We start from the raw sequence: 22,898 nt of genomic DNA, 5'->3' as shown, positions 1-22,898 counted from the left end.
TGACAAAATTATAAAGTATCTTATTCACTATATGTCCAAACAAAAATGATGTCCAAATTCCTATTCCTTATGTTACTTGCCCTTGCAAATGATGTGGAGTCTAACCCTGGTCCCCCAGCTAATTCTAGTCCTAATCTCCCCACTCAAAAAAGCCTCTCTTTTGTGCAATGCAACATCCATAGCTTACTCCCTCAACTGGGAGTTCCCATTACAAACCAAAAATCATTGTGCTCTCGGAATCAGGTTAACAACTAAAATACCAGACACCACCATTGCAATAAAGAGGTTATTCATGTTTTAGAAATGACAGAGCAAAGAGAGGAGGAGGCATTGTTATTTATGTTGACAAGTCCATAAAATGTACTCCTTTAAAAAACTATATCTCCCCTTCTGCCTTTGATTTCCTTTCTGGTACAATTGAGATCCCTTTCATTAAAACTATCATTGTTTTTGGAATCTACCGCCTGCTTAGCTCTCCGGTGCACTACGTTTCTGACATAGCCCAACTACTTAGTGAAACTGTAGCTCAAAACCAAAAAAGTGAACTGTTGGTTTTTGGAGATTTTAATATGGATGAATCCTAAAAATAAAAAAAATCATGTATGCTGTTTAAGACTTTGCAGCTAACACAATTAATTTCCTCCCCAACTCCCCAACCATTAATATTAAAAGCCAGAACCATACCTTGCTCGATTGGATTCTCTTCAGTTGTCCTGACAGAATCTAGGAGGCGGGCATTCTCCCTACCAGTTTCAGTGACCACTGTCTAGTGTACTGCATACGCAAAATAAAGGCCACTAAATCCCCTCCCAAGATTAAAGCACCAGGTCCTTCAAAAAAATGTAATCCTGAATCCTTTTTAAATTATCTTAAGAACATACCATGGCACAGATTAGGTATAACACCAGATCTAGACTCTGCAATTGCATTTTTTTAGTCCGAGCTCTTGCGTGTTTGAAATTTGCATGCCCCTCTGCATAAAGTGCGACTAAAAGGGACACAACTGCCCTGGGTTACAGCTGACCTCATTCAAATGTACCAGTTTAGAGATTCACTGTGGTCAAAGTTAAAGCATACTGGCTCCATAACCGATCACTGTACTTACAGACATTGGCGAAATGCATGAACAAAACAACCAAAAATGGCAAAGGCCCAATATTTCAGGGAAAATTTGAACAACCTATCAAACTTCTGGAAAATCATAAATAGCATAGAAACCCCCACAATCCACTCCCAATCCTCCACTGTCAAAATGGACAACCAAACACGGCAACACCCCCTCGATGAAGCAAATTCCTTTAATAATTATTTTGCTGGATGTGCTACCCTCCTGGTTGCCAAGATAACAAATTACACTAATTTTCAGACCGCAAATAAAGATCAGGCCCTGCCAAATCTCCAAATCCTCATTTAGAGAAATTCAATTTTAGACCTGTGCCTGTAAGTGTCGTTAATAAACAGCTTAATAATTTCAAAATGAAAAACCAGTGTGGACCAGATCAAATCCCAGCAATGTTGCTGAAGCTCAATGCTCCAGCAATTGCTAAACCTGTCACTACCCTTATTAATGAATCTCTGGTGTCAGGATACATACCCAAACTTTAGAAGACTGCAGAAGTTGTACCTATCCATAAAAGTGGTGACTATACTTTGGTATCTAACTATCGCCCGATATCATTGATCTGTATTGTCAAAAATCTTGGAAAAATGCGTCCAAACTCAACTATGTGAGTATTATCAATGATCAAATTATCTGATCCCTGATTAATAAATCTTTTGTCCAAATCACTCAACTTCAACTGCCCTCTTAAAGGTTTGCAATGACATCCAAATTGGCATGGAACAAGGAGACTTAACTGGAGCTATTTTGCCAAGGCCTTTGACACAGTAGACCAAGGCATTCTTTTGCAAAAACGTAATAACTCCGCTAACCTGGTTTCGATCGTATATTTCAAACCGATTGCAATATGTGGCCATTTCTGACAGTGCTTCCCTCCCTCTTCCAGTCACATGTGGTGTTCCCCAAGGCTCCATACTCGGCCCCCTGCTATTCACATTATTTATAAATGATCTGCCTAACGTCTGCAAATCCTCAATTGTACACATGTATGCAGACGACACTGTAATCTACGCTAGTAAACCCAAGCTACCGCAGCTTGAGGCTGTGCTCCAAAACCAATTCACACAGGTAGAAAATTGGATGGAAAATAGCAAACTCTGACAAAACCATTACAATGATCTTTGGAACTGTACCTAAATTACGTAAACTGCTAAATCAACAATTGTGTATCAGAACAAATTCAAATAGCACACTGACAGAAGTCTGCTCTTTTAAATATCTAGGTATGATGCTAGACCCCAATCTATCCTTTGGCCTTCACATTGAAAAAATTTCTTCAAAACTTTACCCAAAACTAGGTGCCCTGTACAGAAACAAATCCTGCCTAAGCCCTACAGTAAGGAAACAGATGCTAATGCTGGTCATCGATTACTGGGATGTCGTGTATGCACCCGCACCGCAAACCCACCTTAATGTAATACGTTATATAATTCGTTCTGCCACTTTGTACTAGAATGTAATTACTTTACCAACCACTGTCATATGTTAAAAGAGCTAAACTGGCTGTTGTTGGAATCCCAACACACTCTTCATCTTTCCAGACTTGTGCATAAGAGAATTTCTGGGAAGCTCCCACTCTACCTGAGTAGAAAGCTCACCCCGGCTGGTCCCACCTCTTATAACCAGTACTAGCACGATATTTAGCATACCGCAATACAAAAATAACGTGGCTCGACCCTCCTTTTCCTACAGAGCACCGCAATTATGGAATAACCTCAGGGACACAGTCAAATCTTCATTCAATCTAAAATCTTTTAAGAGATCTATGGCAATATACCTCAGCAAATAATGCAGCTGTCATGGTTGAATATATTTATTACCTGTTATATATTACATTTGTATATGTGTGTATATATATTTATAGTTTGTATATTGTATTGTTGTAATATTGTATCCTATTGTAACAATGCAATGTTTTGTGGACCCAGGAAATACTTAAAAACAAGAGAAATCTCAATGCATCAATCCTGGTAAAATATTTTATAAAGAAATATAAAGAAAAAACAGACAAATTGGCATTTAATGGGTTACCCCACACCAAAACAGCAAAAGTAGTGTACTGCTAAAATACTGTTTTTGGTGTATTAACCCTCTCTGGTATGCACCCACCCTAAAAAATTAAAGAAAGGTATAACATACCTGAGATCCCAAGCCTGTAGCCTGATCTTTCTTATGTTACTCTCCTTCACTGCACATGGAGAGATTTACATAAGCCTAGGATGAGGTAGGACTTAGTTGGCATGGGGTGGAGCATGCCACCATTGGTCATCTGTCACCAGCATGCAATGCGACGCAGACACAGACGCAGAGCTGACTTAAGCGGCCAGGTACAATTGAAGGAGGTGGTACATCTCCAGCAGTTCTGAGTATCTGCACCGTTTCTTACATCAAGCATAATAAGCACTTAAAATTACTGAAGTGGTCATGGTACTTGGAGTACATTTTTATGAGTATCAAATAATTGCTGATTTTGAAAAAATATATTAACCTCATCTTGTACTTAAAAGCAAGATTTCATTAAAAAAAAATACAAAACAGTCTAAACATTTTGACAGTAATTTAAAAGGTGATTGGACCTATTGCAGTGAACCGTAATATTTACAATGTAATCAAACATATAAGATTAAATTGAAGAGAGTGTAGTATTATGGACCATGTAGATATTGTAAACATACACAATGGGTTTTATTCACTATATGCCGAGAATCGAAAACCGAAATGCAAAGGTTAGGCTACAATAGCTAAATTGCGACTATTGACGAGTTGGAGAATTTATTTACATCCTTTATTTTTTTTAGGTCAAAGTTTTTCATTCAGTTATCAATTCACAAAAAATGTGGTGTTTACTGGAAAAAAAACAAACGACAAAGTGAAGTAACAGAAAAATTAAACATGTGGTCCAAAACAGCCGAATTAACCCTATATCTGATTTGGATCATTTTTCCAATTCCTCTATTCTGGACTGAAATTGAAATTCACTTTAAATTCCTGACAAATAAACACTTAAGTAAATAACCCAGAGTGTTTAAGCATCTAGAAATAAATCAGTGTACCTGCTTTTTCATATTTTTGTTTGTTTTTTGATAGGTCTACAGTAGCTTATCAATACTTACATTCTGGTCTTCTTTCGATCTTGCAGATTTTCCCTTAATATCCCAAGGAGACGAGGGTCTCTGCTGATGTACTCTGAAAGTTTCTGTGCACAGGGGAAAAGAAAGCAATTCAAACAATCGTACTGTTTTCCAACATAGGTCTCGATTTAATAAGCTTTCCGACTAATTCAACACTGTTAGAAGATTTTTTCCAAATACCGTAATTTATCTACAAAAATTTCCAAACAGTATTGAATCAGTCAGAAAGATTGTTAAATCAAGGCAAGTATTAGAAGAATCATTTGGAAAGCCTTTTGTTGCGACCATATTTAGTAGAAGCAAAAATGAGAGAGTGTGTGTGTGTGTGCGTGCGTATGTGTGCGTGCGTATGTGTGCGTGCGTATGTGTGCGTGCGTGCATGTGTGTGTGTTTAAATATATCCAACCATTAAAGATGTAAAGTAGTTAGTGCCCAATAGCAGAGATATAGTTTGCAAAGTGTTTGTGTGTCCTTTGTTCTGCTCTATATATTGATGCATTGACGTGGTTGTGCATTCAGCAATTAATTACAATCTCATGCCACTACTGGATGTCCACATGTGATATTAAAGCAAAAGTAAACATCTACATACATACACGTATGTACTGTGTTTCAAGGAAAATGTGGGAAAAGCAGACATTACATGTCTATCAGTATATTAGACCTCAGGACATACTTGATAACTAGTGAAGACTAACCATACCGTCCCTGTTAAATAATAACAAATATATATTTACATTTTGTAGTTTGTTTGTAAAATAGTCAATTGGATTACAGCCATATTATACTATAATTAAGTAGATTAAGATTTAAAAATATTTGTGTCAAAGTGTTTCCATTTTTTTTTTAATTAAAAGGAAATGAACAGAACATAAATCAAAGTGTCCTCATTTGGGCTGGACTTCAACAAAGTTCTCTACTTACCTCCAGTAAACTCTTAACACTTGGCTCAGTTTGCAATAGTCTCCCATAGAGGGAGACCCATAAACTAACAAGTCGTAGGGTGTTCTGTCTCTTGTTAAGAGAATATGTTGCCTTTTCAGGTTCATTATCTTCAGATAATTCCTCATGGAACCTAATTAGCTGTTAAGGTCTATTTCATATCAACAAAAAATACATCCATGCACAAGAGTTGGTCAAATACATCCATGCACAAGAGTTGGTCAACCCTCCATTTGTTGTTCCCTGAATTCTTAGAAAGTTAGAATCATATTATAATAACTAGAAACATTTAAGAGTGTTGCAATTTTTGGAATAGCAAGAGACTTTGCAAGCGAAGTGCTCTGGACAGTTGTCTGTCTCTTGAGTTTAACTCTACTGAGCTAAACTCCAGGAAAAAGCAGGTCTTGTTATCCAGCTTGACATCTAAGGGGGTGTAAGAAGGTTAACTTGAAAAATCTGCACTTTTTTAAGTTAAAAAAGAGGAAACTCTCACACAGAAAGCACGTCAGCAAGTTAAAGCATTGTAGGAGTCCAGTCTGGAGTGTCCCTCCAGAGCCGACCCCTACAATGGGAGCTCTACTATGTCTGCCAAATCTAGAAGGAACTCTACAATGGGAGTTTTACTATGTCTGCCAAATCTAGAAGGAACTCTACGATGGGAGCTTTACTATGTCTGCCAAATCTAGAAGGAACGCTACAATGGGAGCTTTACTATGTCTGCCAAATCTAGAAGGAACGCTACAATGGGAGTTTTACTATGTCTGCCAAATCTAGAAGGAACGCTACAATGGGAGTTTTACTATGTTTGCCAAATCTAGAAGGAACTCTACGATGGGAGCTTTACTATGTCTGCCAAATCTAGAAGGAACGCTACAATGGGAGTTTTACTATGTTTGCCAAATCTAGAAGGAACGCTACAATGGGAGTTTTACTATGTTTGCCAAATCTAGAAGGAACTCTATGATGGGAGCTTTACTATGTCTGCCAAATCTAGAGGGAACCTTGAAAAGTAGCAGCTGCTGTTGAACTTAGGCACATTCTAGATCTGGATCATATCCCTATTGGGGCTACGTGTGTATTTTATAGCACAGACTCTGTTTAACTTCCACTCATAGTTTAATGCTCTTTTGTATATAAGGAACAATACACCATGTTTTCAATTCTAGGAACAGAATATCAGTTTTCTAGCCACAATTTCTTTCCCTTATCCTACAGACCTACATTGTACAAACAACCTGGAAAACCTGGTCTCTTCTATGCTGATTATATTGATAATCAGATTTAAGGTTGTTCAATATTCAATTCTAGAACACACACATGATGTTAGGATATTGATGAAGCAAAGCTTGACACAGCTGAGGTGTTGGTATGAATATACTGTGCGTCAGGAGGAAATCTTCGACAAAAGAATCTGTAAATTAAATGAAAATGTCATTAGCAAAGTGTATCCTGTAGTCACATGTTGTCATAACATATCAGCTCTCATTAGTCGTTGCAAGTTAAATGTTGTCTACCTATCAGCAAAAAAAAAAAAAATTCTGGAGGAATTGAATGCTTATGGTGCACTGAAGTCCAGAGAACCACCTCCAAAACAGTCAAATATGATCTGACATTGCATTCGGAGGGTGCCTTATTAATCACAACAAAGGAACCTTTCGATTCCACCAACTATTTCTGAAACCTTCTCCCTTTGAGAGCTGGTTCCTTTCTAACCCGGAAAATGGTGCATCAAATAAATATTTGCACCAAAGACAGCTAAAACTTCAAATAGTATCTTACAATTGTCATTTTTTTCTACCATTTAAATATTAGTGTACACAGAAAATATGAGAAAATATAATATTCTGCCAACCACAATTCATAGTTCTAAAAAGTATAATATAAAGATAACATGTAAAATAACTACAAGACTGTAACATAATTGTTAAATAAAATGTAGTAACAAAAATGTTGAAACCTTTAAGAATTTAAATTTAAAATTTGTTTAAAGGGTATGTAAAATAATATATAAAGTAAAATAAATAATGTGATAAATAATGTAATTGGTCACTGACAGTTTATTTCTCCATATCTTACACTATGTGATGTTATTTCCAAACAGAGAAATCGCAGTGCCAGATGTAATGTTATCTCTCCACATACCTTCTAGATTATTAAGTGTTGAATCCAACCTCATGTTCTCCAACAAATGTTCTAGAATTTTGTCGGCTGTCCCAGACATTACGGTGTATCTAGAAAGCAAAGAATGCAAACTGTCAGTAACCTTGATTGACAGGCTGTATAGCGATAATAATATAATATAGGGCAAGCACCCTTTTGCAAAAAACACTCACTTTTACCTGCACCCAATCTCTTCCTTTTCATTTCATTTACCGGTAGATTTCTACATTGGACTACATCCTCCTTAATGTTAGCATTATGGCTTTAAAAGCATTATAGGAGATGTAGTCTAAAACATCTGGAGTGCCGAAGGTTGCCTACCCCTGGAATAGTGGATAAGTTTCCCATTAAATGTATAAGTCCCTTTACAAGTTGTTGATAAGAACTTGTATACAATACACACACTACAAGAATTGTATGTAATGGCATACTGTCCTCAGAAACATAATGGAGTTGAGGTGTGCAGGGGGGCTGAGTGTTCAAACAATAATTTTAGGAACAGATTGAAGAAATACAGAAACGAACTCTTTCTACCACGAACTATAGAAGATGCGCAGATCCTTGTAGTGCATTAGATTCTCTTCAATTTTCACTAAGGAAGCGCTTAAACATATCAACCAGAGATTAATTCTTCTGCAAATGGAATAAACTCACTTGTGATTGCCAGACACAGCTGTTTGAGAATTGTTTCCAGAAACCTGCGGGATCTTTTCAAGAACTAGAACCACCTTGCCATGTTCCTTAAGACGCACTGTGTTGGCTTCCACATCCTGTGTAAGAAACCATATTTAGTTAGGCTTTTATTAGGCCATTAGGACAGTGGTTTACTGTTGTAACTGAACCATTGTCTGCATTGTACATTTAATGTAAATCAGATATAACAATGCAAATCAGATGACAACTACTAAGTCAAACAGGGTTTGTATGAAAACACTGACCCGGAGGATGCGATTGAAGTCATGCTTGTCTACACGCAGAAAATGGCAATTGTCTTCACGCAAGACAATGGAAGCTGCTCTCGGGGCATCATTCACGAGTGCCAGTTGTCCAAAATCATCACCTTCATGAAGGGTTGTGACCAAGCCCTGTTTAATGAAAACAGAGGAAAACAGAGGGTCAACCTGGAAAGGGGGCAGGTCTGTGTGAAGAAAAGGCAGGCATGCCAGATCACTAAGGACGGACTATACAGAGAGCGCTGTTATGTAGTCCTAGTGCCCTGAGCATAGAGAGGAGAACATCTAATGATTCGCGCACACTATCCTTACTTTACGATCCCTGGTGTCCCTAAAAGCAAGGCACCAGGGAACAAAGTGAGGATGGCAGGACAGGACAAAGTGAAATTCACTTTGAATTCACAATAATTCACATGTTCGTGAATAACCTAGTGAGGGTTTTTCGAATTTTACTTTTCTGTGCATTCCATATGCATAATGCCCAAGCATTGATTGTTTCAGAAGTTTTTTTTTTTTTTCATTCCAAAGGTGTTTCAGAAGTTTTAATTATTTTGCTGTCATTAATTTTTGATCTGATTTGTGCTGAAGAATTGTTAGCTCTGTTGAAAATAATGAGTCTAAAATAAAACAATAACAGTGTCTTGTAACATACTTGATAAAGTTGGCCTTACCTTGCCATGAATTACTACATTCACTGATCCTTTCCAGATGATGTACCAGGAAGTGCCTTTGTCACCTTGGCTAAACACTGCATGCAGACAGAAAAGTACAAGGCAATCTGTCATTTGTGTGTTTACTTACAACAAACTGCACGTGGTTTCAAGCCTGTTACAAGCTTATTTCACTACGACAGCAATCTGCTTACAAATTAATATTCAATCACACATTGTTGCAAGTTAATCCCTTTTCTTCATGGAAAATATTGCTTACTTAGTGCATATATTTGTTTTTTGTTAATTAAATTCTACCCTAACCTTTGTAATAAAATCCCCACCTTTTTACACTTTTTGTTTTTACAAGAAATGTTAAATTTTAGACTGTTTCTCAACCACGAATATGGAAAATTTGCAGAAAAAAATAAGAATTTTATATATGTTTTTTATATTACGGTATTACTTAATTTGGAATGATTCATTTGGCTTTCACTGTTTTCAAATACATAAGTGAATCTAGCTGTTATTTCATAGCTAAATAAAGAATATTTGTGGTCTGAGATTGCAACTTTGGTATATCACACACAATTCTGTGATATACCTGTAGACACCTGCGCCGTTGCTTAAATTGTAGGCATCCTAGCCTAGGACTTAAAGAGGCCATTGAGAAGGTTAAATACAAATCAGCAGATGCCATAATTGTTTTTCTCCCTGGGGTGTCATTCTGTGCTTCTTCTTGATAACAATGGAAAATCACCAGGGGGTTATTCTCAAACACTGAGCTCTAACAATGTGGAATTCACAAAGTAGCTCAGTGATTCCTTCAATTTAGCTGCCACTGACTCTTATAACACGTGCAGTGATTTTCTGTAGAATATACAAGTCAGATTAGATGTTAATAGAAGTCAGCCTTATTAGAATCCCCAGCAGAGATATTGCTAAATTAACCTGGATGTAACAAAGGACAGTTTAATCGCTAAATTAGATAAGTGTTTAATTATTTTATAAGAATGACGAACTTACTTTGGCCAACACACTGTGTTAAAGTTATTTTTATTCTTGCGACAATTTACATAACAGTTGACACAATAAAAATGTTGTACATAAAAGACAAACTGACACTTTGGGCAGGAAGAAGTCTGATCCATGTTTACTGAATAGATTTATCAGTCTGTCCTCATAAATCTCTGAGGGGAGAGTTGGCAAAATACCTCGGAATAATAAAACAGAGGAAAAAATAATAGTGCAATACAGTTTATAACAGTGCAAATATTTGTGCTGGGTAACTATAGGAAAATCACTCACATAGGGTAGAGCTATAAAAGAGCTCTACTTTGTTCAGCGTGGACGGTATAATCCCCGTCTAAGGATACAAGCTGGTACAGATGATTTTGATCCTCCAGATGAGAAGATGAAAATAAAAGAGAGAGACACTCTGATAGTGTAGTAAGCACTGTAAATCCAGGATAGTAAAATAAAAGTATTGTACTTACAATTTATAGAGCAAGACCTGCTCTAGTAATCACAGCATGGGTGGTACTATCCCCACCTAAGGATATGATGGAACCAGGTAGTCAGCAGGACATTGAAATGCAGGTAAAATAATAAAGGATAAATGGCTAAATGCAATATAAAATAAACTATTTTATTATAAAATATAGAGCATATAAAAGTATAAGTCCAATAGTCCAAAGGGAAGGGTATCCCGCTTAAAATATAGAGCATATAAAAGTATAAGTCCAATAGTCCAAAGGGAAGGGTATCCCGCTTAAAATATAGAGCATATAAAAGTATAAGTCCAATAGTCCAAAGGGAAGGGTATCCCACTTAGTGGGATACCCTTCCCTTTGGACTATTGGACTTATACTTTTATATGCTCTATATTTTATAATAAAATAGTTTATTTTATATTGCATTTAGCCATTTATCCTTTATTATTTTACCTGCATTTCAATGTCCTGCTGACTACCTGGTTCCATCATATCCTTAGGTGGGGATAGTACCACCCATGCTGTGATTACTAGAGCAGGTCTTGCTCTATAAATTGTAAGTACAATACTTTTATTTTACTATCCTGGATTTACAGTGCTTACTACACTATCAGAGTGTCTCTCTCTTTTATTTTCATCTTCTCATCTGGAGGATCAAAATCATCTGTACCAGCTTGTATCCTTAGACGGGGATTATACCGTCCACGCTGAACAAAGTAGAGCTCTTTTATAGCTCTACCCTATGTGAGTGATTTTCCTATAGTTACCCAGCACAAATATTTGCACTGTTATAAACTGTATTGCACTATTATTTTTTCCTCTGTTTTATTATTCCGAGGTATTTTACCAACTCTCCCCTCAGAGGTGTATGTACGTATTACCCTTGGGCGCAGTATACGCCATATTTTATATATTTTTTGTTACACTAATATACAAGGTTTTTAGGAATACTTGTATTGTATACAGCAGCCCTCACTGATTCACCACGTTATAGCGAGCGCCTATACACTCTGTTTTTTTCCTGTCCTCATAAATCACCATTTATTTCATTTAAAAAAATATCAATTATATGATGCAATGTACTTACACACTGTTCCTGCTTTTGTATGAGATTCAAACACCAAGACGGATGCCAACTCCTTCTTCACCTGGAGAATAAACATATACAATTTGCATAATTTTAATATAACACATGCTATTATCGATTTAATTGCTCGTGCCAAAAATAACCATAATGACTCTCAATGGTGAGATCAGATCACACAGGAACTGTCACAAGAAATGCATAACCATATAAATATTTAAAAAATCTAAATTCTGCAGTTTAGTACAAAACTGAATTCATAATTTTTCAATTTACTAAAAAAAATCTCAGATTATGATTGCTGTTTCATTTTGAAAATATATATTATAAGGCTAGTTGTACAATATTTATCTTCCAGGTACTCTTTAATGTATTAATCAAAAAAGGAAGAATAATACTAGAACTGTTTTAAACAAAGGATAATATGGTAAATGTGTTTATACTGAGATACGAACCGAATTAGAAAGATGAGAAATCGCTTTGATGTGCAGTAATTCTTCAAATATCACCTCCAGCTCTTCTTCAGTACGTTGATAAGGACTGGAGATCAGAAAGAGAAACCATAAATATTGGAACAAATCTGACATATGATGGGTGCTTAGAAAAAGAAATTATTTTTAACGTAAGATATGTGGTCACTAAGACTACATTTTTAAGTCATTTAAGAATTAGTTACAAAAGGCAAACAGCTTCTAGCAGAACTGTAAGGTGGAGCACTACGTTCGGCCTGTGGAACAAACAGCTCTATGAGTTTTCAGTTCTGCTACTTGCATCACTGATATCAAACAATGACAAATGTCATATTGTTGTTTTCTTGATTTCTATGAAATTATTCTTAGAGGTAACGTGTGCCTTAGCAGTTATTGTGTTTGGTTATTGCATAAACACTTTCACAATATATAGGGTATTGGCTAATTGTTGGACAAGTTAAATTTGTACAGTATCAGATGATTCCGTTAATGCATTCATCTCTTTTTTGGAACCATTACAATTGCTTAAAGGTGAGTGTTTATTGCAAAGTAAAGGGAACATTCAACTGAACTGATAATGGAAGTGCTGTTGAAAAGTATTGGAAGGGTTTTTTGTGACCACTGTGACATCATGGAGGATATAAACGTGTCAATAAATGATAGATTAGAATAGTTTACTTAGTTTGGAAATGTTACATGTAGAGTTTAAAAATAGAAGGGGAACCCCTATTGAAGGCAATGGAGATGCTCTTTTTAAATCTGGTCAACTTACGGTTTACGAAGGATCATTGTAAGCAAGGCTGCTGGCCCCAGCTGGGCCAAGAATACAAGGGACTCATGCAGTTCATCTTCCATATCTTTATCATTTAATGCTGGTTCCAGAAAATGTTCTACTTTGAAGAATCGATAAAACTGTGAATCCTTATCTTGAAAATTTGGTTCTTGCCTCACTGCAATGAGAAGAGATCGTGACTTATTGTGCTCTTAATCCCTCCATGACGTTAGGACAAGTCATTACGCTCTAACTATAATGAGCTTTAATGCCGTTAATGCTGTTACCATGTATTGACATGTCCTACAATTTTGGTGTGAGCAGAGTTAAATCCTCACACAAAGGTGTACCAGGTATCAATCGATACCTAGGGCTCCACTCTGCAGCTGTGGCCATTTTTAGTGTCCCCAAACTGACAGATGAGGTGTATGCCAAAGACCTTAGTGTACAGCCCTTTGAATGGGGATTTAAATTCCTACTGCTTGCAATGTAGTGTGAGCAGGGTTAATTTGCCCTTAGCTTTCATGCAAGTTCTCTCTGCACGAGAGAAATATGTACGTAAGATACATGTTTTAACATGTTTTATTCATAAACAGCAAGGGTTAGCCATCATTTGGCTTTCATAAAAATGTTTTAAAAAATTAGCATATATTGACATACATAGTTATACACACAAACGTGTGCAGGTCTGTGTAGTGAAAATGGCTGTATGTGATGTTCTGTCTCAAACTGAGAGTTAGGAAAACATTGGAATGTCCTTAACATATGTCCACCTCTCTTACCATGCACCAGTGCTCCTTCATCCACCAGCACCTGCCATATCCCCACAGCTTGGCTTCGCGATTGAAGACCTGAGCCAATGGACATTAGCCAATCCACAAGCTCTTTTCCTGAACAGCACTGCCTGAGGGGAAGACAGACAAGAACTTGCCTAAACATAAACAAATACATCTGCTTCATCCATGAGAGTCCAATACAATAATAACATGGGTATATCCACAAGACAAGCATTCTTTGAAAACTATTCTAAAACTAACAGCTAGTATCTTTATTCTGCCAAGTTCCTTGTGGGAAGCTATGTTGTATGTTATAAATAAAACAAATGTTAATATGGTTATAATAAAAATTTACAGAAAATGGCTATATGAAGTTAAACATATAAAATATCACAGGACATTCTTTTGGTGAAAAATAAATTATTATTGGTATAATTATTATCTGTTTTTTTATTGAAATGTTTGCATTAAAAACAAAAATAAATAAAGAGGTCACAATCAATTCCAGTGAATATAATTTTCATTTGCCCCATAGTAAAAAATCAAGCAAAAATACAAACAAAATAAAGTAAAGTATAGCTGGGCAGTGGAACACAACCAATCCCAAAACCACTAGGCAGGGTTCCTCAATTAACTTTTAATCCGGTTATCTATGATTATATATAGCACTTGATTTAATATTTTGGAGAAGCTTTTAAAATGATTTAATATTTTTGGATACACTTTAAAAACTATTATTTGTAAATGCTAAAATAAAAAGAATAATAATGATAATAAAGAATATATATAAAAAAAAAATCAAAATATTAAATTATTTTAAAGGTTTATTAAAAAATAAGTTATTTGAAAAGCTTATCCAGATGTATTAAATCAGGGTTGTAATTTATTAGTATATTTAACTTAATTAAATGCAATCATCATATTGTATCCAATTTACAGCATGTACTGTCAATTTTTTGGCCTATAGAGCCTTTTACAAGACCATGCTGATGCTACATGCTGTATATTTTTGTTATATGCTACATGCTACATGCTGTATAATTTACACATGCTTTTTTACCTTTTTCATGAATCAATGCTATCACGTGCTTCTGTCAATGCTTTGGTTATTGAATGCACATTGTATTTTTTATGTGGTTATATTGGCCATTTTAGTAAATAATCTAGTTTATGCACTATTGTAATATTGGCTATTGTAGTAAATAATCTGGTTAATGCGCTGGTTAATCTCTGAATGCATCAATTATCAAGAGTATATCACTGCTAGGTTTTTAGAACATCAAAGGGTCAAATTTATAAATCTGTTCTACGTGTGACATTTCTCCTAGCTAATGTCTCACTAAACCTGATAGTCTGATAGGTGACATTATCTGTGTCGGTTTAATCCATTTTGTCATAATTTGGCACTGTGTCTCTGATATTTGATTGTCAGATACCATTTTACATGTGCCATCATAGCAAAAATATAACTTTCTAAACTCATTTTCTACCTAACATAATGTGAATTAAATATAACTGCTCTTGGCTTGATCAATATTTCCAGTTATGCTATTTTCATAAATAAAACCACTTGAAACTGCTGAATTACATGTTACGTAAACTCCATCACCACGGTAATGAAGTGATGTAGACCTGAGAAAACTAACTCTCTTCCTTATCTTTGAAAACAAAGGGGATTTTTAAAGTAGAAAATTGGGGACCTTCAGAGGTTTTTTACATTTTCTTTTTCAGCTTTTTTTTTTTATTAACCTCGTAATTGATTAAAACTGATTGTAATTCTAGCTCAAAAACTCCCTTTAGGCCACTGATAGATCCAAGGAAGTGCTTTCAATAGTGGATTCTCATAACACAATTAACAATGAAGCTCATTTATTGTTAATCCCCCCTTCCCCCCCTTCATTATATTGCAAAGCGATGCAGAATTAGTTGGCGCTATATAAATACCAATAATAATAATGAAGCAATGAAGAATAGTTGCCACTCTCCTCTACACCGTTCTTCCCTCCAGTTGACTTCTCCTCCATTTGAGGCCCTGAACAGATCCCAAAACTGGCCATAGGATAAAGTGGTTCTGTCTATAGTCATAGTTTTAATGACAGTTAATGTATAGAACCAGTACCGTATATCATTTTAGTCTAACTTGCTTTATTTGTGTGATTGCAAGTTACATATGTGAACTATAATGCCATGTGTATGTAATATCATCTTAAACCTCCTGTTTTTAGGAAGAAAGTTCTACAGTAATACAGAATTGCGTTTTCTTATTCTGTTAAGTAAATTTTGCTGACTCTTTAGAAGATTTGAAATGCAGCAATACATTACCTAAGGTAACTGAAATGTACGTAAACTGAAAGTTTTCTATGACAGTAATATAATCCCAGAGGATCACTGTGTTTAGAAGTATCAGTCTAATAATAGCATGTTTCGTGTGTAATAAAGCCCCACACAGGGTAACGATAAATAACAGTGTTCCGATGACTGGTATAATGACGATAGTATATCTGTAATTTCAAAGATGAGATCATGTTGTGCTATTTAGTTAGGTATAATGAGCTAAATATCTACTGAAGGCAAACAATTTCTAAAAGAGATGTGTTCATTTTGTTCATATAAATGTTTTATACCGCATTTAACAATTGTCTTGTGAATAATAAGTACAACTCCAAGTATTATCTGCAAAACTGAATTGCAGAGAGTTAAAGAAGTCATATATAATTGGTGATTTGTGTTTAGAAACTCCTGCCATAAAAACAATGTTTTTATCTATATTGTCCACTCGACCAAGCCACCAGGTCCCACACTCAACATGCCAACAATTCCTTGTCAGGTTTAGTGTTCAAGGTCACCTAAACTCCAAAGGAACTTGAGGTCATGAGGTCATGTCAATGTAGTCATGTCAAGCCCAATTGCATCTGTGCTTTATATGACTACTACCAGCCTAATAAATTGATTTATTTAATCAATATACTTCATAAAATGCAGATTTCAATTCTAGCCTTATGGATGAAGATACAAATTTTAGGTTCTCTGGCTGTTATCCTACCACTACTCTTAACAGCCAGAGATCCTAAAATTGGAGTTCATGCCTGTGCCACCATCTAAATTGTTGGGTGACGTTAGTTAAATGTATTTTACCTAAAGATTAACAGTAATCACACAGTTGACAATACACTTCAAAAGAAAATGTAATTCTATAAATTGTCTATGAGAAAAAAACATTTTTGCAAACAGCTTAGTGTCACATTCTATATAGCTTACATATGAATTTACGTATGAACAAAGCAATTTGATTAAGTAGTGTTAGTACCTGTGGCTGCGAAAATGGTGCTTTCGATCACGCATCAAGGTGGGTGAGATGTTAAGAAGGCATGTGCGCAAAACCTTTGCAGCTCTCCAAACTTTTAGTGAAACCACCTAGAGAACAAAAAAACATGTCAGAAAGGACCATCTGCACTGTTTGAGTCCTCTTTGGGAGGTTATACATAAACCAGGTATTGTAGATGAATTGACAAATGAAAAATGTTTGGTACAAATTAGCAGAGGTGGTAAATCACTGAGCTAGAAAATGTTTCCAGATTATAATTTTTTGCCTAAAATTTGCAAATCACATGTTATATTGCACAATACCCATTTAGTGATTCACTCAAATTGTGGTTCAAGTCATGTCACATTCCTTTATGCTGGAAGCCATAATGTTCATTGCTAGAGTGGCAACAGATATTATTATGATGACATGACTTGTCCCAGTGTATATTGGCAGGCAGTGTAGGTTACCGTCAAAATCTTAATTCTAGAGAAACTGACCAAGCCGTCTTCCAGTATCACCCTCTTTTGATACTGTAGTTCAGAAAGTATGGAGGAAGGTTTGTGTCTTAGGATACCCAATTGCACTGAAAACCAACTGGCGATGAACATACAAATGGTATGAAAAATTAGTAAGATAATATAGCACTCAACTTTTTTAAATGATCATTTTAATACATTTACATTTCAGTTATATTATATAGAGGAAGGTCATGCATGACTGAAACAGTTTGGATTTGTTCCATGGTGCTTTAAAGAGCTATCCCAAGTACCAACACCACTACAGTCCTATTTATAAGCAGGACTATACAAGGGACACAAGGTCACTGATTTAGAATTGAGTAAAATATATTTCAAAGGAAAGGGGTTCTTTACAGTAAGAACAATGAGGATGTGGCATACTCTGCCTGAAGAGGTGGTTTTATCAGAGCATGTGCAGATGTTTAAACAGTAACTGGATGAAATCTTGCAAAAACATAATATTCAGGGACATCATTTTTAATATTTGGGGTAACAGTTTATAGGTCCAAGCAGAGATCTGAGTGCCATTTTTGAGGGGTTAAAATTATTTTTTTCCTAGTTTGTTGCAAAATAGATTTTTTTGCATTCTTTTGGATCAACAGCGAAAAAAACTGAGAAAGGCTGATGAATGCAAGTCTTTTTTCAGTTTATGTAACTATCTAATTATGGTAGGAGTACTCTGGCACTGTTTTCCAACAATGGGGCAAACTATTTTCCAATGGTTTGCCCTCTTACCTGGGTGCCTGCTGAGCTCCTCAATGGCCGATGAGAACATCTGGAAGTTGATCCCACTGGCCATATATTGGCTGAGAGTGTCAATAAATCCAATTCAGTGCACAGGCATATGCACAGAATTCATATTAGCCAGCCCAGAACTCTTGTTCCAGGCTGGATATAGACACCCGAATGATGCCGCCAGAAATAGTGTTACACCTCCAGCAGCAGAGGGGATAAACTTCATATGTGCAGCATTTAAAAGTGAAATGCTGCATATACAGATCCAGACGCCATGGTGCTTGGAGTAATCTTTTAAGTCAAATGGTGCACAGGGAGTTCCATTCAGTGCTGAGGACAACAACTTTGAGCACAGATTGGTGATTTCTAATAGTGATGCGTTTTTGTAAATTAAAGTCTTTTGAGACAGGAGAGCCACTAAGGCAGGGGTAGGCAACCTTCGGCACTCCAGACGTTGTGGACTACACCTCCCATGATGCTTTGCTAGCATTATGGCTGTAAAAGCATTGGGGGAGATTTAGTCCAAGACATCTGCAGTGCCAAAGGATGCCTAACCCTGCACTAAGGCATTGCTTGTCAAGTCTAGATTTTTCAGACATTCATAGTTTTTCAAGTAGGTTACAAATTCTATGAGCTGTAGGTGAGAATATGAAAAATATATACAGTATGTGAAAGTTGAGTTATTCCAGTGTAAAATCAATTCATCCCCCCGGATACTTTAGAATTGATTTCAAATCAGGAGCATGTGAATTCTTCAAACTAATAATCATTACTTTCAATATCATACTGAAAGAATGCTAAATTAATGTTCCACGTAAACATGGCATTCAAGCAAACGTAGTCACACCCATTGTTCTAAGCAACAATGTAAGTCAATCTCTTAGCATTTGCTAAATGGAAAATACAGCTGTGTATGTGATCTTTTCCTTAACAGGAGGAGGGGAGGACCCTAGTCACCCTAATAATGACTTAATCACATAGTTGCCGACCATTGGTGGGCATAATCGTGACTAATTAAGTGCCAGAAGCTAAATATGAGCAGTGGTGATGCTATATTTTTTTACATACCTGACACCACTGTTTTAACCCTGACACGCGCATTGTGTTTTACTTTACTTTTTACTGCTAATTATTTCACAATGGGTAGCACTGTTGTATTTCCTGCTCCCTAGGGTTAATGCTAGCATTCGGTATTGTACGCACAACGAGATTACTCCATATGCCAAGGTACTTAGGGCCAGATTGGCTTGAGGATCCTATTGCAGTATATTTGGCTCTTAGGTTGATCTAAGCAATAAGGGATTGCAGAGACATGAGGAGTGCTCTCACATGTGTTAAGGTACACAGGGCTAAATAGGATTGGGGGGCTGTCTGTAAGGAATAAACTTGGTCCCTCCTGTCTCACCACCTGCCCCATTTATCCCCCTCCATCCTAGCTACTTATATCCTAGCTACTTATATATAATACCCTTCTCCTGGTTGTTTTTTCTTTCTATAGCACTAAGTATATTTATCAGTAATTGCTGTATACTAGGGGGTTAACACTTACATAATACAGATTGTAATGGTCCTACTGCAGTGTATACTAGATGTTTAATACTTACAAACCTTGCATACCGTATGCCTCAGATTGCAGAGGCCCTACACCATACTACACCGTACTAGGAGGTTATTACCTATACACCTTAGATTATAGTAGTTATTCCCCCCCCCCCCCCCCCCCCCCTTGGGGTAGCAGTGTACATCATGTGTTTTCATGGATAATGGGGTTTGGGACATTTCTAATACTTTATTTTATTTTATTTTTTATATTTCAATAATGATTTATGACTTTTATTTTTTATTTTAGTACTTTAGCGGTCTGTGGCTAAACTCAACCACAGACTTTGGATAAGGATTTTCCTTTTTTTCATTTGATTTTTAGAAAATAACATTACAATCCAGTTCAATCCAAGAACAGCGAGGGCACACATTGCACACATTAAAGAGGAGAAATAGAACCATTGTTTCATTTCTCCTTTTCTACTTAAGCATTCTCTACAATACCTTCCAGAGGTAATACAATGATTGTCATGGCACTAAGATGGAGGCACCCAGTGGCAGGATAATGATGTGTGGATTTCTATATTTTATTCTATTTTTCACACCTCATAGATATATATTGAATAACTATAGGGTATAAGTAAACATAATATTGAAAATCCTGGGAAGCAATAGTTTCCTTTAACTTTCAATCTAATTTGCTGCTGAATAAAAGTAGTGAATCACCACAAGTGGTCCTTTAAAATAATTGTTAACTCAACAAATATTAAGCCACAGATATTGTATTATTTTTCATGTATTGCTATATATAATGAGCAAAGAGCACAATGCTATTTCTATACATTGTTAATAAAGTGTAAATAAATGACATATCAGCAATAGGTTTACAGGGCGTGTAAAGTATTTTATGCAATAAGAGGTGTGGTTTGTAGCCTGTGGGGGAAGACCTGTTAGAACATTTTAGCATTGCCTCCAAATCTAATCACATCATCCACACCAAAGATAATACTATAATCAACTGCAGACAAACCTGCACCTGTTCTGCCATGGGATTTGGCATTGATATACAGGTACATACAGAGTTATGAAACCCTAGAGCTGCTCGGAGCTCTCCCACTCAGCATGGTGAAGCTAATGTCAATAAATGAAGTATATTCAACATTTCATAAATGATCAAAGTGATAGAATGGTAAAGCTGTCACACGACTTTACATGTAGCATAATAACACAATATTATCAGGTTGCTAAGACTACAGGTTTATTGAAAGAGTGCACTTTTTTTACTGGCCACTTAAAAATAGCATGCACGAAATTGAAAAAACAGCACATTTACCCTAAATCCCGCCAACTCTAAATACCTCCTAATCCCTAGTCGATCTCTTCCTCTAAGCCACCTCTAATCCTACACCCACTCGAATCATAAGTCCGCAACCTATCTCTAAGCTACCTCAAAACCTAACCTTAACTTTAACCCTAGTGGCATAATTTAGAATGACAACATTATTACAATACTGTATTTGTGCTACCTAGTACATTCTTTTTAACACAACTCATCAGTAGACACTTAAAACATATAGACAATAAAAAATGAAATGCTTGTTGTCCCATTCCTTACTATTTGAATACAAAACTGTTAATTCTTTGATTCCTATGTTTTCTTTATTTAGCGGCTACTGTTATAGAGAATGCATACTAATTCTATCTAGTTCGTTGGATATCTGATTTCACAGTAGATTTTTCTTATTGTATTTGTGCCGTTGGCTTTTTTTCTTGCGCACAGGTGGTCACGTCTTATTTGCAGCTTTGCCGATTAGTGTCAGAGGTTCAGCTAAAAAGGACTTTCGTATTTCCTGCTCTAGAATTTCACATTTGGATAACACAGAAGGAACAACTTTTATTTCTTAGTTTTAAATAAATAAAAGAGAAGATTTAGGACTTTTCTAAAGATAAGCATTCATTTTATAAAGCTGGCATCTGGTATTACCTGTTTCAAGGTTTGGCTGTACTCCTCCTGAGATTCAATATCAGGCAGTGGGGTCTAGAACACACAGAAAGAATAAAAAGAAAGATATAAAAGCGAATTCTTTATCCAGAAACTAACAGGGCATTCGCAAGTAAAGGGGCTATCGCATTTCATGCTTCACAAAAGTCAGTTACAAAGATGCAAACATGGTGGTGAAACATAAAACCATAAGTAACCATTTCATCAAAGGCAAGTTAAAGTCAATATCCGTTGAGCTTTTCTGGTTATTGTGTATTCAGATTTGGTCGTACCCATTGCTCATCAACACTATGTAGTTTGAAACAAAATCCTCCCTCAACTCATGACAACAAGGGGTGGGGGAAAAGAAGGAACACTATGTGGTTCCCACTCAGTACATTAACAATGGGTTGAAAGGACAGGAGGACACTTATTGGACCTTTCTCTTGCTACTGGGGGTTTTCAGAAGTCACAATTTTCCCTGTGGGTGTCAGCCTAGATGGTCCCTTTCTGGCATACAGACAGTTCTATTAATCACAGTTATCTTTTTTTTATTAGAAAAAAGACTCCAATTATGGGGTTCTTTGGGTAATATCAGGTGCCTGAAGACCTAGACCCCTTATTATTATATGTTTTTTGTTATAGGTTAGCGGAGACCAGTGGTTCTTTTTTTATGCAATTTGTCCCTCTGTAGTTAGTGAAAAAAATACCATATAAACAATTTTTATCGTGTGCTGTAAACTCCTACAAAGCATTTGTCGGACTATCAGTCACTTATTTTCCTGTATGCCAACTTTTGTTTCTAGAAGCATTAATTGAAATAAGGAAAAAAAAATACAAAATTTGAAGTGAGTGGCTTAAAAAAAAAGCAGCAAGTGTTTTAGAGTTACTCGAGAGATACGTCTCCAAATTTTGCCTTACAATTTTTTTATCTAAGGAATATCAAACCTGGGGCAAGTTGGGATTTTGTGTATAGCCCTAGAATATTTTAACCTTGTGACTTTCAAAAATGTTTGGATCTTTCCAACATGCTGCTCATTCTTTATACTTCAAAGAGTTAATCCATATCTACGGAAGTCAGGATATCACTTTATCCCAAAAAAAAATGCATCATATACATTGTTTTTTGAAATGTTTAATCCAAACAATTTACTTTGTTATGAGTTTTTGTCCCTTGCACAAGGATCTCCTTTTAAATCACATTAATCGAATGTGACCAAACCACATTTTAATCAGGAACGCTAATAAAAATGTATAATACGCA

At 36.0% G+C, this 22,898-nt stretch overlaps 1 protein-coding gene across 1 annotated transcript in view; it reads right to left on the bottom strand.

Annotated features, from left to right (window-relative positions):
• Nucleotides 1–22,898, bottom strand: part of RAPGEF3 (Rap guanine nucleotide exchange factor 3) — a 71,070-nt gene that overhangs the window by 11,524 nt on the left and 36,648 nt on the right. Inside the window, exons 2-14 of the mRNA XM_063428302.1 lie at nucleotides 21,638–21,691; nucleotides 16,859–16,965; nucleotides 13,558–13,679; nucleotides 12,776–12,953; nucleotides 11,989–12,073; nucleotides 11,537–11,597; nucleotides 8,978–9,054; nucleotides 8,292–8,438; nucleotides 8,008–8,123; nucleotides 7,336–7,424; nucleotides 6,526–6,604; nucleotides 5,176–5,326; nucleotides 4,234–4,316 (exon numbers count right to left, since the gene is read on the bottom strand). Coding sequence (XP_063284372.1) covers nucleotides 4,234–4,316; nucleotides 5,176–5,326; nucleotides 6,526–6,604; nucleotides 7,336–7,424; nucleotides 8,008–8,123; nucleotides 8,292–8,438; nucleotides 8,978–9,054; nucleotides 11,537–11,597; nucleotides 11,989–12,073; nucleotides 12,776–12,953; nucleotides 13,558–13,679; nucleotides 16,859–16,965; nucleotides 21,638–21,691 — 1,349 coding nt within the window. The remainder of the gene's footprint in view (nucleotides 1–4,233; nucleotides 4,317–5,175; nucleotides 5,327–6,525; nucleotides 6,605–7,335; nucleotides 7,425–8,007; nucleotides 8,124–8,291; nucleotides 8,439–8,977; nucleotides 9,055–11,536; nucleotides 11,598–11,988; nucleotides 12,074–12,775; nucleotides 12,954–13,557; nucleotides 13,680–16,858; nucleotides 16,966–21,637; nucleotides 21,692–22,898) is intronic.

Source organism: Pelobates fuscus, chromosome 1, assembly GCF_036172605.1.
Source record: "Pelobates fuscus isolate aPelFus1 chromosome 1, aPelFus1.pri, whole genome shotgun sequence".
NCBI lineage: Eukaryota > Metazoa > Chordata > Amphibia > Anura > Pelobatidae > Pelobates > Pelobates fuscus.
This window is presented reverse-complemented; position numbering and strand designations above follow the sequence as displayed.